Genomic DNA, 19,176 nt, shown 5'->3' with positions numbered 1-19,176 from the left:
CACCTGATGTAGCTCAGGTGTGTGACTAATGCTGTTGCTGGCCGTTTCTGAGGAAGGTAAGATATGGTTAGGATGCTCAAACCCAGTTTCATCCAGCTTTCACTGTAGATATTAATGGCTCAATCTGATGCAAAGTTCTCAGTTTTCCTCCCCCTGCTTTTGCCCTTCTTATCTTCTTGTAGGCTGTCTCATAACTTAGCGGTTTGCTAAGAAGTTTGGCCCAAGGTTATGCAGCTGTGCAGTATCAGAGCTGGGCTTAGGATGAGTGGAGGCAGCTAAACAGCTGTGGGGGACTGCAAAGGGGAGAATTAAACATAGTTGTTTGCATGATCAGTTATAACATTTCTGTGTAGACTTTTACCATCCTTATCCATTATATATGATTTTTATAATTTCCTCTTTAAAGAAATGCAAGGCTTAGCTGTTAAGTTTTGGCTATTAGGTGTAAGTACCTTCCAATACTTATGTATACCATCGCTCTCCAATGTTACTTCTACTGTAGTTGAGTCATAATAGTGTACAATCCATTATGCTTTATCCCTTTTCAGACCTTTACACACATATGCTTAACCCCTAGTTCTCTCAAATTTTAACTACTTAGCTACTGACAGCACTTAGTCTCCCCCCCTGCTTTAATCCCTCCTTTCCGTTTCCTTTCTTACTTGATCCCCCTCCAAAATTCCTCCTAAATTGCTTAAAAGACCATTACGGAAATCAGCAGTTCAACACTAGGGCTAACTGCTTCTCCTCAAGTTGTTCCTCCTCAGAGGACTGTCCTGTAAGTGAATAAAAATACTAAGTTCATTCAGTTATTGTAATTTTAGAGCACTTTTTCCAAAGCTCCAGCTATGATTTCCCAATCTGGGTGGATCCAGATCTTGACAGTAACTCTCAAAGCTCCCTTAAGAGCTGTAACAATTTTTAATTCGGGGTCTTAAATTATTACAATTAGATTAGGCAGCTGGGGTAAGCTATGCAAGATTAAAGCAGGTTAGGTCATAGGTTAGGTATCCAGCCCTGAAAATCTGATTGGTGACTCCAGTAGAACAGGCTACAATAAAGAAAATAAACAGGTAAGATGTAGCAATGAAGCCTGTGTAGTTAATGCACAGCTTATGGCCTTGTTAGCAATGACAATGCCATGTTACTGGCTTGCGCATGGCTGTTTGTCCTCTCCTTTGGTATTCTCCAGCTCCTGTGTTACAACCCATGAGCGCAGCAAGAATGCTGCAAAGCCTGCAGTGACACCAGGCTCCTCATCAGGACCGAGCAGGGAGTCTGTGTGGAGGCCTTTGCTTTCTGGTCTGGCTCCAAACCCATAAAGGTCTGAAGGTGGTCACCTCTAGTTCTCCAAAGCACTTCACAGTCATTATCTGTCTTGTTAAATGTCTAAAATTGATGCAATTTAGAAAAAGACCAAAGTCATCAATATGGGGCGAAAAGCCAAGTTAAAAATCCTTGCAACTGCAGGAGCCCTTAGCTCCTCCGCCTTGCCTCAGAATTTGCATTGCTGCTCTGTGACTCTGTCAGCTGTTGCTTGTTCGAGGAGCTGTAGTGAAATCTGTTGCCCTACAAAAATAGTAAATAAGCAAAACTCAAAGCCTAAACCAGCCCTGTTGGTATGCAAGCATATAAACAGATCTACTGCAGCCAGGCAGGAGGTGAGCAGCACACAGGCTGCATCCCCTTGCTTCCCAGTGACGAGGTGGTGCTGGGCATGCTGGGGGTGCAGGGGCTCAGGCTGAACAGGCACCCAAGGTTTCTCTTTGGGATATTTTTTGTGTCCGTGATGGTGGCCAGAATTTTTAGGCCCATTAGGGGGACATCCAAGAAACATGAACCCGTTTGTATTTACTGCTCCCGCATCCATTTAATATCTTAGAAGATTTATCCCATTAGTAACATAATAGTTCCCCTTCCATTTTATCTCCAAGGCTTGCTCCTTTCTATCTAGTTTCAAATACGGTACTTGGCCGCTTATATCATAAGCCATATATGAATTGAATTCTTCCTATCTCATTTTACTTACTTTTCCTCATTTTGCTGCTTCTACCTAAACTTTGTTTTCTTCTTTATCCTGACATAAAATTGTAGGGTCTTGGACACAGGGCCACCAATAAATGAGCTATCAAAAAAAGTGTGGTAGGATTGTAAGCCAATCCTTATTCTGTCACTGCTTCTTGAAGCTACTAATATCAAGGTTAACTTTTCAGCCCATCACTTTGGGTATTTTCCTACAATTGTCTTTAGTCTATTTTTAATAGTCTGACTCATTTCTTTCTATCAGTCTGGAGGATTGCAGGTGATGGTGTATCTGCAGCCCTTGTTTAATCCCCAGGTTACTCATTAAGTTTCGAGCTACTTCACTTACAAGCCTCCTGCTCTTCATCTCATCCTATCTCAGCTGCTGTTCCATACCTATGGCCAGTTTTCTTTAACAGAGTTTTTACAGTTTCAGGGGCTGTATTCCTACCAGAATGATCCCTTTGCAGTATTTGCTGAGGTCCTTGATTTAGCCAATGCACTAGAGTTGGCAGCTTTCTTTTACTAGTACACTTTTGCATCATTGCACATCTTATGAAGTTTTTATTCATGTTCTCTATTTCTTGCTTCATTTGGGGCCAAATAGAAATTCTTTGCACTCTTTTCAATGTGCCCTGTACTCCTTTATGTAACTTATTATGACAGTCTGAAATAATTTGTTCTCATTCAGCTGGCCAAAATATCCATCCCATCTTCTCTTTTAGCTGATTCCTGGTTGAAGCTGCAGTAAACAAACTCTTAGTCAATTAATCTACTTGCTCACTACACTGTTTCTCAGTATTACTTTCAGTCTTCCCATGTACTTTAACATCTTTTACATATATTTTATTCTCACTGTCCCTCTAAGCTTGTAAAATAAACCTTTTTTCTTCATGGGAATCCCTTTATGTGCTTGGCATTGCCTTTCTCCATATCACACATCCAGTATTTTATTCTATTATCAGCATAGTAGCTATCTGCAGAGAGATACTGTGTAGAGGGGTCTGTCTTTTACTGACAGCCTGTAAACTGCTTGGCATGATCCATTCTCTGGTTTTCTTACTATTTGTTCTGTCATTCCACTAATAGCAGTATCTTGGATTATTTTTCCTCCTTGTTCAAATCTAGCACTCCCATAAATGCACAATGTCTTTGGTTTATTACTGGTTTCATTTAAAAGGATATCCACATTAATATCCATTTCTTCTTTTTGTGCTCAAGAGCAGAGTATGAGTAGACTGCGGTGTAAGTGGACTATCCAGGGGCAAAGCCTTGAAGACCATCACTGCCTCTAACCAGCCTGTCTCATGACCAGGGAAATTTTGGTCTAGCCCCCTGAGAGGGGAGGACTCATATCCTATTGGTATTCATTTTCCTTCACTGTTTTTCTGTAACAGTACTGCTTCTACAGAATCAGCTCATGTTGAAATTCTTACTACAAATAATTTTCCTTTGACAGGGAATTTTAGTGCAGGAGCTCTTCAAGCAGCTTCTTTCACATTAGATAAAGCATTGTCTTGCTCTTTGCTCCAGCTCCCTTCCTGATTCTTTTTCTGTCATTTCCATAATGCTCTGCTGGTACTAGCAAAGATGAATACACTGCCATAAGATACTAGCATGGTTATAGATATACCGCCATAAGAAATTAAATCCTCCCAGCACTCTTCAGAGGTGGGACTGATTAGCTGGAGTATTTATTTCACAGAAAGCTTAACCTTCCAACATCTATCCATCTTCTTTTTTTCAGCAGTTCCAATTCCCAAGCAGTTAACCTGGGATTGTGTTAATTGTACCATATTCAAATTGACTTTAAATCCCATTTGGTCTATTAATTTTAAAACTCAGATACTTCTTACTTGTACCTCTTCTTCTGTAGCTGTCCCTCAAATACCATCCACATAAGATAATTTCTTTTCTTTGTCACCTGGATATCATAATTCAAACACTTTCCTACTTCAAGCATGTGCAGCAGGGCAGGTGCTCGACCCTGTGGGATGCAAGTAAAAGTATATTGTTTGTCTCTTAATGTGAAAGCGACTCTGTAGATTGCTTCTTCTCCTGCATTTTGCCATATGTGAGTTTGCTGTGAATCGTGGGGGTGCATTGTGTCGCTAGCTCTCCTAATTCACCCACTGTCCAAGGAGCCTGACTCGGCCTTGGGGCTGCCAGGACAATGGAGATGCCTGTGGTTCCTTGGCAGTGGGTGTGTTGGTACACGGTGTCATGTCCTGCTGACATTCAAGAAGCTCCCCATCAGTTCATTAAAGAGTGTCCATCTTCCTCAAGCTTATGGAGTGATGTTAGTGCTGCCAATTTCATCCTTGTCTTACTGTTCTCCTGGGCAATTTGATTAAATGCCCATGATAGCATGATTAAATGTTCATTAAGGAGGTGCCCAACATGCAGTGAATAAAAGCTGGTGGTGCACACGCTCTAATCAATTTATGGCTTAATTCCCATTTAATTAAAAATTTGGAGCAGTTTCTCTAAGTCTTACACTCCACTGTACTGCTGTACTTTCTTTCGGTGGCTTCATATCTGCAGCTACCTGACTTGGGGTAATTTTTTTTTCTCTTTAACAGCTATAGCAGGTTGATCTGTCATACCTCTCTGCCCTGGGATGGCACTTGTAGACTTTGTGGGATAAGCTGCTATTCTCAACTTCTCTTCCGATTTGCCCATATCATCCTTGAAATCATCTTCCTCTGGTGGCTCCCAATCCAGTTCTCTGCACCACTTCCTGCAGCTACAGACATTATTTTTAATTTTTGCATCCCAATCTGCTTTCACAAGTGTCTAATTTTAGCTATGCATTTATTATGATCAGGTCCCTTTTGAGCTCTCCCTTTCTCCAGGGTGAACCATTGCACTATATGTGTTAATCCCTCTCCTTACTTCTGCAGTTTTTCATTCTCTTTTTCTAAATTCATCTGATTCTCTAACTGCCATTGCTCCTCCTTATTGCCTTTTTGGGCCACTAGATGGTATTCCTTTTCTAAAGACAAACTTATTTTGAGTCACTCTTAAAACACAATTTTCCCATTGAAGCAGTTGATATTCTGATGTTGCATTGGTTCTATTGGCATGGGTTATTGCTGCATCTCATACCAGTCCCACTAATAGAGGTGATGTATTCTCAAGTCTCCTTTCATCTGCTCTCCCATATTGAGGAACACTAGGTCTCTATCACCCGTCGGCTTCCTGTGGGCTGGCAAGGCGCCAGCCCCTGCTGTAATCTACAATATAGTTGGGATTTCCCGTAGCCCTCCAGTATTCCTGTTTTTAGACTTTTTCCTGAGTATTTTTAGATTTTTACATGCTTTAAATTTAATCTTAAGGTATCCCTTAAGTAATTGTGCACAAGGCTGGCCAGATTTGTAGAGCTGCCTTGAACAAGATTGTTCAGAGGAAAAGACTTAGAGAATCTACCCAGTCACACCTTCCACCAAAAGATGTTATAAATTCCCTTTTCCTGACCATGGAGAAGATTTGTAGGATTATGTGCCTAGCTAGACCTAAGCACAAGCTCATGTCTTTTGAGTGGGTCATAGGAGCCTTTTCATCAGACCTCACCAAACGTGGCTGCAAGATGTATAAAAAGTGACCTGGAGAAAGCCAAAGTGATGGGTCAGCCCAGGTTAAACCCTCCTGTAGATGGAGCATGGGCTGGTGAGGGAGAAGGAAAGGAGAAAAGCCTTCCTTGGAGCTAGGCCCTGCCATACCCTCTGGTATCTGCGTGTCCCGGTGCCTCGCTGAGTCGTCTCTTGTTGTCGCTGCTGCTGCCGTGGGTGGATCTGTCTGTGTGTCTCTCTGTGTAAAGAAAAATGAAACAGAATTATTTTTCATTTTGAAATTGTGCTGCTGCTGACACTATATTAAGAATAAAAAATATATATTTCTGGTCTAGCATCCTGAGTTTGGCTCTTGCATCCTTCTGCTGTCCAGATTCAAGCTGACCGTCTTGCCTTCAGGCAGCACACAAAATGCAACCCTGGGCCCATTATGGCAGGAGATCTGTAACTTGGGCTCATGCAAATTGTTGACTTGGAGGTGTAGAACTGTCCCTTGTTTGCAGATGAGCTGATCTAAGCCTTTCTTTCCCAGGATATTACCAATTGCACAATTAGGCATGGAGCAGTAGTTGGGAGGTCTCTTCTAAATAGTAACACACCAGGGGGCCTGCCTTTGCTACGTGCTTTCTCTCCCAGCATTTCACACTACTTCTGTTCAGTTCCAGTAATGCTGGCTGTGTAGGAATGCCAGCATATGCACTGGTGCCTGCTAATGTAGTCTGGTTTGCATGTAACCAGGCTATGCAACCCCAATCCTAAATGTGTTGAAGACCCTTCTAAGAGTAATTAAGGGTGGGTCCTGCTTGCTTAAGCATAGAGACTACTTTAGATGACCTAAGGCATCTGCTGCAACCATGTGGGAGTGAGATACAGGATGCCCAGGAACTGGAATGCATCCCTGGAGATCAGAAGAGATGCCCAAGGCCACATAAGTGTTTCCTGCTCTAGAGTTTTCCTTATGTTTACGGAAACTAAATCCAGTAATTCTGAAAGCTTGGCTTTTACGTGAAAGCCAGACTCTTTCTGTGGTTAAATCCCTTCCCGAATCATGGACAGAGGTGGATTAATTTATTGCTGGCACAGGTCTGGACCATGCATCCAGGCACCCCAGCACTGTCTGAGAGGAAGTTTCCTAATTTAGGACTTGTAAGGATACCCTGTATCTTCACAGTGCTCGTTAAAGTGTTACAGCTGTAATGAATTCATCTTCATTACACACTTGGGAGGTAGAGGAGTACTCTTGTCCCTGTAAAAGGCTGACGGATAAAAGGAGGCACAGAATAAGAGAGACTCAGACCAGACACAGAGCCTGAAAAGTAATTACATGCCTAAACAGCTTTGGGAAGAAGTGTCTAAGTGGCAGATCTGGGGCTTGAACCTCTGTCAGCCCCCTCAGGACCAAATCTTTCTGTATTGTGATGGTATGGATCAGAAGAACTCAATTATTTACAAATCCTATAGCCACAGGTATCTGCGCACACACGCACTGCGCCCCCCAGAGACGGGAATTGATTCAGATACGGCTGCAGCTGACCTGAGCTGTCATTTGTGCTGCCAATCTAGCTCAAATCAGACTTTTTTTTCTTTTCCGCCAGGGACCAGAAAAGGTACTCCACTTTCCACTGCAAAGAATTTGTTTTCAGTTTTCCTACACTTGCTCATTACGATGTTTGGGAAAATGCTACATTTTCTAGGGGAAAGATGATCTTTTGACACTTTCCTGGCACAGCTGCAAGCAGAAAGTATCTGAAGTATCTTGAGAAGTGATCATTTTTTTTTTATTTTTTTTTTTACTGAATAGAGAGGTTTGCAAAGATTAGGTAAATTATTTAAAACCCTATGTGACTGCACCACAGATGTGCTATCATAGCCTTGCAGCACTCCCATTGTGCAGCTGGTACTGTTGGCAGTGGGAGGTCAATAAAATGATCACTTGGGGATTAGATATTTTTCAGACTTGCAAGTACTGTGGTTCAAATGAACAGGGATTTCTTCGTGTCTCTGTTAACAAATTCACTTTGCCCATCTTGTACCTGGTGTATATCACCCAGGAGCAGCTGGAGCACATGCGTATGTTCACATTTGCACTGCAAGCTTCCCAAACCCACATATGTCCCAACAGCAATGGGACCCACCCAGACTCCTCAGGCATCCCCCACATCCCATCCTCCAGAAGAGGAGACCTAAATTTCCCCAAATACAAATTGCTCTCCAGCTCCAAACAGCCACTATCACATGTTTCTATATGTGATGTTCAGAGGTTCAGCTCGGGATGGAGCAACTGTTTTTGAAACTCATGTGAAACACAGGTTTGAATTAGACCTGAAACACAGTGATGCAAGACTGGACAGGCTCAGTGGTGAGCTCCAGCGCCTGATGGGGTCAAGGCCCATCCTCATTCATTTTCCTGGAGAGATAATGATGCAAAATCCTTTTTTCTCTCCTGACATTAGTTCTACTTGGTCTCTTTGCGATTATTTTCTCTGGGCACAGCAGGGTGAATTGATCCAGAAAATATTTGCAGGGATGGTGGAGGATTAAGTATCTCACACAGATAGTTAGATGCAACAGTTGTTACCCAGGACAGTGGACAGAAAAACAGGGTGGGTTAAGGGAGTTGTTCATTTTCTTTGCACTAAGGTCAGCCTTAAATAACTCTCTCACCTCCCTCAGAGGCTGAGACAAGATAATAAGGACAAAAATGTCAAAGCAAAGCACGGGGCCCCTCTATTTACAGCAAAGGCCAAATCGCTAACGAACAGATTGGAGCTTGCTTTCTAAACACCGATAAGCGGCAACTTTGAATTAGGAGCCCCAGTTCCTCTGTTGCTGTAAATCAGCCTGACCCCAACTGCCCGCGGCACCCCAGTGCCTCCCCCTGGCCCGGGGCTCCCCAGCAGGAGGAGGGGGCTGCAGTGGCGGGCTTACCCCTCCCAACCCCTGGAGATCCCTGTGCCTGGCTCCAAACACACCCCTGCCTCCCGCTTCCCAGCCCCCTAACACTAACAAGCCTTATCGGTAGGATTTACACCTCCTTGTCTAGAAACCCATAGGCAAGTTTGCAGACCAGTTACCGGTGTGCATCCAAATCCTTAAAGTAGCTTTAAGTGCTCAAAATAATCCACTTACCTGGTGACAATTAATGATATCAGACCCGGGAATCCCCATGCCCTGGCAGGGGAGATCAGAGCACTCTACAGTGGGGTCCGTCTGACTGCGAGCAGGGAGGGAGTCAGCCCTTCTGCAAATCCTTGGCACCTCCTGGCCCTAGCAGAGCATCTCGGGAGTAAGGAATAGCTGGTGCAGCTGGTGATAACCCCAGAGAGGTGGATGCCTGGGGGCAGCCACTGCTCATGAGAGCAATGGTGAGTTTGGTCTTATTTGCTGCCGGATGCTGTGTTAGGAAAGGTCCATTGGTGCAGACCTGTGCCGGTCAGCAAAAAACAGTTCCCATGTGGATCGTGTTGTGGGAGTGAGGGGAAAGGGGGAAGAAATCACAGCTTCTGTTTTGAGCCCCAACTCAGATGGACGCATCTGAAGTGCTAAAGCATCCTGCAAAGGCAAAGGAGTGAGTGGCACCTCCAGATGGCAAGCCACATCTCCCAGATAAAAGTGGAGCCTTAGGGCAGCAGCATCAGGGCAACTTTACCCAAAAATTCCAAGAGCACCTGAATAGCAAAATGTGCTTTTAAAGTAAAGATTATTCAAGAAAATGGGGTCTCAAAGCTTTGTATTTAAACTTGGCAGAAGGTGTCGTGTGAGAATGAGTACGTTGTTCTTCAATGTGCTCTCACAGTATTACTTGCAGCCCCTGATTTTATCATCAGGGAAACTGTGGCAGATGTTCATGGTGCACCCACAGGTACAGAAATGAGCAGTAGCAGAAAACACAGAAGCATGTGACATGATCATTTATTTTAAATCCATAAGACCACATTACAGCAGGGGACAAATCCAGTCTGAGCCAGCTGATTATAGCACCCATCACTTTCTGCTGTGTTTGCTGCTCTCTCGTGGCCTGCCCATGCTTTCCAGCATCATGGTCAAGGACCAGGTCTTCTTCTTCTCTATTTTCCCAAAGGCTTCTCCAGGTCATCCATGCCTTTGCTTTCCAAGTGGTGCCTGTGATGCCACCTGCTGTGGAATACATGCTGATGGAATCATGAAACTTTAGTGCCTACAGTTGTGGACACTGGAGAAAACTTGCTTGTGGACTCCATGGCCCCTCTCATGGTTGTTTCCTGATGACCAGGTCAAGATCCTCTTTGGTTCTTATAATGGACTTCCATGACCTGAAGAAGGATAGGTGTGGTATCAGTGCTGAAAATGTGTATTTTTGGATTGGTGCTGACCAGGCTATTTTTCCAGCACTTCTCCACTCTGTGAAAGCTATTTGTTACTTCTGTTGTTCGTTACTTGTCCTCTAGCAGGGCATCATCACCTCTTCTAATGTTTCTCTATCTATGACAAGGATTACTTTTGGGCCATTAATAGCCACAGATTTAATCTTCTTCTCATTGATAAACAAACTAATTGTTCTGCTGCATCTGCTAATAGCTGTGTCTAGGAACTATTAGTAGCTCTTAGGTGCTATTTTCTCCTCTACCTTCTCAAAAAAAAATGTGGCCAGTAATATTTAAATGGGGTTAAAAGAAGCATACCTGTTTTTTCCATCTATATTTATAACCTTGCATATGCTTTTCCCAAGGTGGATGGGAAAGGTTTTGAGAGCTTTAATCTAGAGATCATTCCATTTGGTCTGTTTTGCTCGGGTAGCTGTACTTGTGTAGATGATTGAGCCTGCAGAGACCAGGGGGGGTTGAGCAAGGTGCAGCCAAACCAATTTGCAGGTACCATGGTCCCTGGTGATCTGGGCTGGCCAAAGGTCAGCATTTCCCTGCCAAGAGGCCTGATGTGCTCAGGAGGGGCGGCCAAGGGGTCTGAGTCTCAGTAGGTCATTTTCAGAGCCCCAGCACACCTGGGAAACTCCCTTTTCCTCTAATGAAAGCTGCTGGAGTTGTTCCCTGGAGCATCTTCTACCAGTGAGCTGCATCTTCAGAGGTGCAAATGTACTCATAACCCTCTCCACTCTTAGCAGCTAACCCAAAGGTAACAGAAACAAATGGTTCAGATCTTGTTGGTTACAATGGGCTTTGGGTTACACCGGGCTTTAGGTTACACCGGGCTTTGGGTTACATTTTATGAATGTCCCTGGCTTGGAAGAGCCTGGAAAATTGTGAAATCTGTGGTCTGTCAGAAACATCTCCCTTGAGCCTGGTGTCCAGTGGGCCAATGGAGGTGTCTCACATGCTCTGCACCCAGACGGCCACCTGGATTAGTTTATGGAAGCACCTGAGATTACTTGTATCCCAGTGAGTGGCCCCCTTCTCTGCTTGCACAATGTCCCTTTTGAAGCAAGGGCATCTCTCACTGTGTGCTCCAGATAACCTGCAGAGCCTCGCCCTTTGCTATAGCAGCTCCCTCTCCACCCCCTCTTGAGCACACGGGGCTGCCCCACCTGCCCTATGTATCTCTGCAGGTATCGCAGGATTTGGTTGCAAGCGTGCATATGATTAAGCACCCTCCTCTGTGCCGAGTCCACCTTCCCATCCTTCATCTCATGCTGCTGGCAGGATGGTCGCACACTGCCACTCCAGGGATGCTTGGACACATCAGCAGGAGCACAGCTGCTGGAAACCACATGGAGACAAGAAGCACAGAGGATGCCGGCTTCCCCACTCTGCACCACACAACCAGCTGCTGCAGCACTCCGCACAGGGAGCAGAGCAAAGACTGCAGTGGGCAACCGCTGTGCCCCAGAGGGTCCCTTTGTCCCGTGCCAAGTGAAAAGCTACACCTCTGTAGCTCAAACAGCCCATGTATTTGAATGCATTACCTCCACTGCACATCTCCAGCTACCAGTGGCCACACTGGGGCAGGTCCCAGGGGCTGGCCACCCCCAAAAGCTGCTCTTTGGGGTGTAGACGCCTCTGGGTGCTTCAAGGCTGTGTTTTGGCAGGCTGCTGGCACAGCACAGGGGTGCATTGGCAGGCAGCACCTCCTCAGGAGCTATTTGTTTCACAGGCTCCTGGACTTGCCCTCGAGGGAAATGGAGGCGTACCGTCCCTGCTGTGGTGCTCTCTGCTCTGCTTTATGGGCAACACACACCTGGGGACGGGCAGAGCAGCCCCAGCAGTGGCTGCCGAGTGTAAGAACAGCAGCGAAGATGCGGGTGGCATTTCAGGGTCCCCAGGTGCTCTCCAAGAACTCACTCACCTCCAGATCTGACCTTTGCTGTCAGTAAAACTTGCACAAACTTGTAATTGTTAACTAGTTCTCCCATAGCAGGCTTGTTATTTTTTCAGGACAGGTTTGAAAATGCTAGACATCTATGGTAGTAAAGACTTTATTGTGCTGGCGATGGACTGTAAAACTTGATTACATGACACTAGGGATTGCCTAAACCTTGTTCCTACTTACGCAACTGCTCGGAGTTAAGGGGATGTGATCAAGGGAGGTGGCTTCGGGTCACATCCAGAGGTAGTTTAGCACCAACAGCAGGAGCCAGAAGCAGCCCACTCCCACTCAGACACTCTCACCCTTTGGCCAAGGGACCAATGTGGACCTGAGGAGTTGTGGGGTTCACGAGAGGCACGCGTAACTGAAACGATGGATGAGTGTTTAGCCCATCACTGCCTAGTCACATGAAAATCATGGGGAAGCACAACCTGGAAAGAGTGAGCTGAGATTTTTCTGTAGAAAAAGCTTTAGTGTCGAGAAACAGGCTCCCCTGTTGTCCCCCTCTCTCAGTTCACTGCTGACATGGGAGTTTTCCCTCTAAGACAAAACTTTCCATAGTTTATATCCATTTTATATCACTGCTAGCATTTTTCATATTCCAAAGGACCATTTATGGTAAGAAAATACAGTTTCCAATAAATAATCAAAGGGATCATATTTTGGAAGGGGGAAAAAAAATCATAGTGGGAAACTTTTGCAAAAAAAAAAATGGTCTGTGCTTAACTTTGAGCCAACATGATATCTTTTTTCCTTCCAATAAATCTTCTGGCTTATTTCTGCACCCAAACTATGGCGAGCCAAGAGGTATTCCTAAAAGCTCGGGTACAGTTAGCCCTTCCCCTCTGGGGCTGCAGAAATACTATGAGCTGTTTTCAGGATTTGGTTAGCCAAGAATAAGAGAAGAAACAGACTAATAACATGGCACTTCCAATGCAAAATAAAATATATGTTTTTTTCTACATCACTGGGGTAAGCCCCAGGAAAGGAGAAAGCCCACCAGGGAAGCTACACAAAAGGAAGAAGACAATGGATAGAGGAAGCCTCTTCACGAAGTCCCCCATCAACAAAACGTGAATTCAGGTGAGCTTCGGTACCATTCAAAAGTGCAAGAAATAAACTCCTAAATGGCAAATCTTAGTGTGTGCGATTAACCTGCGGAACACCCTGCTCTGGATGTTCTGGAGCCTTTCCCAGGTGACCACTGAACTGAGGTCCATCAGGCCACATGCAGTGTGGTAATTGCAGGAAAATGACGACTAAGGAGATCTGTAGGGTAATTTGGCAAGTTGTCCCCTCCATGTGAGATGCTGGGTGGGAGATTCCTGCTCTGGAGGAAGTGTGAGTAGCACAAGGCTTCTGCACCTGGTTTTGACAGCCTGCCAGGTTTTATCCTGTGTAGCTGCTAATTTCCTATTTTCTAATGGTAGAAAGAAGGTCTGAGTAAGTGAATTCCCTCTACTCATATCTTGCTGAAACCTGAGAGCTTTTAATGAGTATACCACTAGGTCATTCAAGTACATCCCATATCTTTTTTGAGGGGAAGTGAGGCAGAGATAGTGTTACACATTGTGCAGAGATGCTATTAACTGTAGTTGAGCATCACAACTTGGATTTGTTAGCAGGAGGCCAAAAGAACCACATGGCAGGGGATGTAACTGATAACCTTGTCTCACATCTATTTGAGCAAATGAGTCCCATCCCCATACACTCATCAGAGATTTAGCGCTTTTCACGAGCCTTTTTGCAGTCGCATTCATTTAGCAAACATATGATACTTCACATTTTAAGCCATGACAGGGGCATGTGAGATTTCCTAACTCCTGGATGCTGATGGATGAAATTGCTTTGGCTACTTAAGGAATCGAGGGTCTGGTTTGAGTCTCAAGGTATTCTGAAGATTTTGGTGAACTTTTTCTGATATACTATGTATGGACAACCAGGCTTATTCTAAGTTAAACAAGCAGCAGAGTTCAAACAGATGAAAATGCCTTCCTTTCTGTGGTGCAGAGAACTTGTAGAGAACTTGTAGTCTCAAAGTTTAGAGCAATGGGAACCTTGAAGACCATCCCACCCCCAGCATTTAAAATGGGCCTTTCCAGGGAGGAAAAAAAAAAAGTATACTTTAACCAGAAAAGAAGGTATATGTGTGCTATTGGTGACAGAAATGTTGAGCACAGAGGTATCAAAAAATGTGGTAATGTTGTGAGAGAGCGTTAGACCAGTTGCCAAAATCAGACCCATGAAAGCCAGTGGATCACTCCTGCCCATTGACTCCTATTAAGAGCAAATTTACCAGCCAGAATGGAGATAATCAACTATCTCCTGGTTTTCACTGGGATTTACCAGAAACATTTCTTGGTGTTGAAGACAAAATTTTGGGCAGAGCCCCAAAGAGAAGAGGTGCACAGAGCTCTCACCTGCAAACTGCAGAGACGGAGTCTCTGCTTTTTTTTAATCCCAAACAAGAATTTGAAAGGGCACCTGGAAGATGAAGGAAGGGGCCTGCCTTTCAGTGGGCAAAAGCAGAAAGGCTCATTTTTTCCTATACAAAATTTCAAATGCTCTAAGTCTGGCCCCATGCTGAGCTAAAACAACAACCCAAGGTCTCCTGCAAAATGCAGATGTTATTCCTCCCCCCGGCTCAAGCTGAGAACACATGTTTCTCTTGCCATGTACCGCATGGCCAGGGAGTGGGGCAGCAGGTAGCCTCAGCACAATAATGTGTTTTCCTTCCTCGAACACCTGACAGTAGCATGGTCTCACCGACAACTTGGTCCCATCACTGCATACTTTCCAAGGTGATATTAATCAAGCAGATCAACATGTTTGCCTTGCCTTTAATTTTACTTTTTAGAAACAGCTGTTGAGCTACCTCAATGCCAGCACTGCCTATTGCCAGCATTAGTGTAATTAGTAATCATTGCAGCTGTAATAGCACCATTATCTCCTGCTAAAAGGGTCACTGATGGCTTAGGACAGAGCTTCAGGGAAGCAAAAACAGATTGGATGAAATGAGATGGAAACTGCAAACTGTTGCTTCTATCTTAACTTGCATAAAGACCTGTGGATGCTATGTAGAGGGAAATTAATGTGCACAAACAGCAAAATTTTGGCTAGAGCATCATTGAGGAGGTGGGACTTGTGCTAGCTCTTATGTCACTTGGGCTAATGTAGACCATATAAATACGGGAAAGAGAGAATGGGGATATTACTACCAACCAAACAGCCTTCATCACTCAGAGCACACTTCTCTCCATCTCTTGCTGCCACTTCTTTGGGTAAGTCTAATTGCCACCATTCAGCTTCTACCTGTTTTGCAGAGCTGTTTTCTTAAGTTGATGTAGTTGGTGGTGATAAGTGCTGGCTTGCTGGTTCAAGAAAATAAGGTCTCTTCAGGTCTTTGAGCATATTGTGCTGGGTTTTGGGTCATCATCACAAATAACAGGCCCTTCTGATGTGGAAGAGAGGGCTTTTCCTCTGAAGGTGTCTGCTGATCTCAGCTCTCCTCGGCACGTATGCTACAAGGCTCAGTGGGATGGTGCTTCCAGTCTAGTTTAGCCTTTTGGGGGAAGACAGCAGGGGATGTGAACATGTGGATGGAGATGAGCTTCTGGTTATCATTATTAGTCATTTACTGTGACTTGTAAAGCCTGATACAGAAAGATGCCCTTCAGTCTCAAGCTAGGGCATCTTTGGCAGGTCTATCTGCTACTTTGGTATCATCTTCATGCCAAAGGAGCTGAAGGATGTAAGATGCTTGATGACAACCTATTTCTCCCTCCTAGTCTTCCTTGTGTCTTCTCTGTCTCTTAACCCTAGGCCTCACCCTGCTCAGCATGGCTCTCTGGATCCGATCGCTGCCTCTCATGGCCCTGCTCGCTCTTTCTGGCCCTGGGACCAGCCATGCAGCTGCCAACCAGCACCTCTGTGGCTCCCACTTGGTGGAGGCTCTCTACTTGGTGTGTGGAGATCGGGGCTTCTTCTACTCCCCCAAAGCACGACGGGACATTGAGCAGCCTCTAGGTAAGTCAGGCTGACTGTGAACGCAGTTGTATGCCATGTGATGAAAAATGCAGCAACCACCTATCTTTGACAGTGACACCACAAATGCCCTTGCTGGGGGATGCCAGGGATACCTTTAACTTAACAACAGCATCACATTGCTGATGAAAAGCTCTGCAAGTTAAAAAGGCAGATGTAAGGGCAGGCAGGGAAAGAGGATTGGTGAGGCAAAAGGAATTGTCCCTGAAAGCTCAAACTTGTCTATTTCTTTGTGTGGCCATTATGCTGCCCTGGGAGCTTTTGGAGAAAATAGAGGTAGAAGGAACCCAGGAAGCCTCCTGGCCCAAGACAGGATGGGTTGTCCCAATCCTATTCCTGACCCACCCTTGTCTAGTATGTTCAGTAAAACCTTCTGTGAGAAAGCTGCTTCTGCCTTCTGAAACTGCTTGTTCCCATGCTTAACTGACCTTCTTCTTGAGTGTTTCCTCTTGATACCTAACCTGAACATTTCTTGCTGTAAATTATTTCTTTTCTACTCCATAGTGGACATTGGGAAGTGTCTACTCCTTTCTTCTTTATGGCCACTTTTCAAAATATTTGAAAACTGCTCCCGTGTCTAGTTTTAGCCTTTTCTCAGCCAAATTCCCTCTACAACCCCACACTAACTTCTTAGGTCAAGTTTTCTAGATGTCTGTCTATTCAAATTGCATTTGGTCCACATCCTTATGGACTGGTGATGCCTGGACAATTGCACAGGACCCCAGCTGAGGTCTTGCCAGTGCTGAGTGAACAAACTGGAAGAATGATATTGCATGTTTTGTAAACCATGTTTCCGTTTACACAGGTGGTTTGCCTGTTTCAAAGCAGCACTGAAATGTTGATTGATAGTGGTCACTGCCTCCCTTGGACACTTTGGCCATCTCTCAGGTGGATCAGCAGTCCCTGAAGGACCTCTGTCACAGTCAAACCCTGATTCTGGATGTGCAGCACAGTCTCCCTGACTACCTTTAGCACCTTTCTAATTTCTTACTGAACAGTCTCCCATCTTTTCAGTGTTTCTATAGTTTCAAAGGTAATTTTTAGTGCTAATCTTGCCCTTCAAGAAGCTTGCAGCACCCACAGCTTTGTATTATCTCTTATTTCATGGTGGTGAAATGCTGTTTGAGCTGCTTTCATTCCCCTTCTTAGGACTTCTGGACTGCTGACAAGTGCAAGAGCCAGGAGGCAGGAGGAGATGACAGCCCTGCCTACACACGCTGTGGTGCTGGTTCACTGCCCCTGGTCCAGCACTTTCTGTCTGCATGGCAATGCAGGTGGCATAAGGCAGTCCAGAGAGCTGCCCTTCAACATGGTGTTTGCATCTAGATGGGGACAGGACCTGTAATGCTCCAGCTATAATGTGAGGAGATGGGTACCTGCAGCTCCTCTCAGCTTTGGCCCCTCTAAGAACCCAGGAAGCACATTCTCTCTTCTGTCTTCCAAGCTAGAATAGATGTAGAAGAGATCTCTGCTGAATTCCAGCCTTTTCAATCCTCTTGTTTTAAGAAGGACCATTGCTTATCTTCTCCTGACTACAATACACCTCTCCCACCATTTCTTTCCCCATCACACACTGGTTTAATTTGTATCTGATTCCTGCTCTTGCATATGTAACCATCCTGTGAAATAGTCTTAGAGGTCTTTGGAAGGTGAAGCAAGGTAATGTCATAGCAGAGGGTTTGCCATGATTTGTTTCGAATAGCCAGTTGGGCTGTTAGTTGCTCCTTTCTCTGATTATTTGTTTCTGAAGACCACCACAAATGGTTTGGAAGTTTCATTAGTCAAATTCTCTAAATACTATGTGGAGAATTTTGTTGGGGCCAAACAGTTCAAAAGTGTCTGAGGGTCTTCTGCTTCATTTTCCACTTCATTTTCCAGGATTTTTGCCTGAGCCAACCACCTCTTGGTCACACAAGCAGGTTGTGTTTACAGTCTGCTCACAGTTGGCTTGAAGGATGAAGGAAAGTAAATCACAAAATATTGACTAGCTATTTCCTCTTCTACTTAATGTTGGACTAAATATTTCCTAAATTTTCCTCCTAGCACACTAGCATAATTTCTTGTTACTCTTGTGCCTCATTCATTGTGTCATGCTTTGGGGGCTTGGGGATTTTGCATCTTGTGCTGTACTTTTGTATTGCCCTAGAAACCACATCTCATTCGCCCTTTCCAAGCATTTTCTTTTTGTTGTTAGGAGCTCTTTCCTTCTTCCAGGAAAAATCACCAGTTTATTTGCTATTTTCTATGTCTTAATTGGGCAACTAAAACCCAAACAGTTCTGTCCTCAAGTTTCCAAGTTCCAAGCAGCAAATGAGACACTCTGAGTTTTGTCTGTGTCTGAATACCCCAATTCACTGTTCCTTCTAAAAACTTGTCCCCAGCTATGAACAGGAGCAGGCTGTTCAGGACCAGCTGGGAAATGCATCTAGCCCCAGGACTGGACCTTCCTTGCAGTTCCATGAGTGCTCCAGTTGTTTGCCCAGGCTTTTAGAAGAGGAGTAACTGTCTGAGGGTGGCTGCAGTCCCAAGTAACTCATCTCTGGAGCAGATCAGCCTGTTTTATCTCTTACTTGCCAGCTGCTCAACCCTGGGGAGGGTGTAGGGTTTCTCTTCTTCTCCATACCTTCCTCAATAAAGCGCCTGTATCTCTTTGACCCTCACACTGCTAATATCCACTCAGTTTTGCTCCTTCTGTGCACCACAGCATTGTTTTGGGAGAGAAAACAGAGTATGAAAGTGCTACAGACAGCATCAACCTGGGGAAACATTTGAAACTTCCTCCCCATTTTCCAGCCAACTCTGGCTTAAAATTCCGGTGTCTGCAAAGGGGGTGTCTGCAGGGCTCAACAGCCAGGGCTGATACTGTGTGATGTCCCACAGCTTATCTTTTTCTTCCTTGGCAGTGAGTGGTCCCTTGCACGGTGAGATAGGAGAGCTGCCCTTCCAGCAGGAGGAGTTCGAGAAAGTGAAGCGAGGGATCGTTGAGCAATGCTGCCACAACACCTGCTCCCTCTACCAACTGGAAAACTACTGTAACTAGTGGCCAGGCCACCAGCGGGGAGTTCATCAGCCATGGGTAGAAACATGCACTTAATGCTAATGCACCTTCAAAGAAACTGAATAAATGTCGTAGATCTGTTTGAAGGACTGTGCTGGTTCATGTGTCCATGGATTGAGGAGGGGGCACTGGTATTTGCTTTAGGCTGTTGCCATCCATGCTCAGGTAAGGCAGTTTTAAAAG

General features: G+C 44.9%; 1 protein-coding gene across 1 annotated transcript; it reads left to right on the top strand.

The window, feature by feature from the left end:
- Window positions 1-15,093: 15,093 nt before the first annotated feature.
- Window positions 15,094-18,975, top strand: INS (insulin; the record flags this gene model as incomplete). The annotated part of the gene is made up of 3 exons (XM_080345922.1): window positions 15,094-15,172; window positions 15,714-15,917; window positions 18,839-18,975. 3 exons carry the CDS (start codon window positions 15,094-15,096, stop codon window positions 18,973-18,975), a joined length of 420 nt encoding a protein of 139 aa, XP_080202048.1.
- Window positions 18,976-19,176: the final 201 nt, after the last annotated feature.

This window comes from Nesoenas mayeri (genome assembly GCF_963082525.1).
Source record: "Nesoenas mayeri genome assembly, chromosome: 5".
Taxonomy (NCBI): Eukaryota; Metazoa; Chordata; class Aves; order Columbiformes; family Columbidae; genus Nesoenas; species Nesoenas mayeri.
The sequence above is the reverse complement of the archived record's forward strand: the minus strand, read 5'-3'. Positions and strand labels throughout refer to the sequence as shown.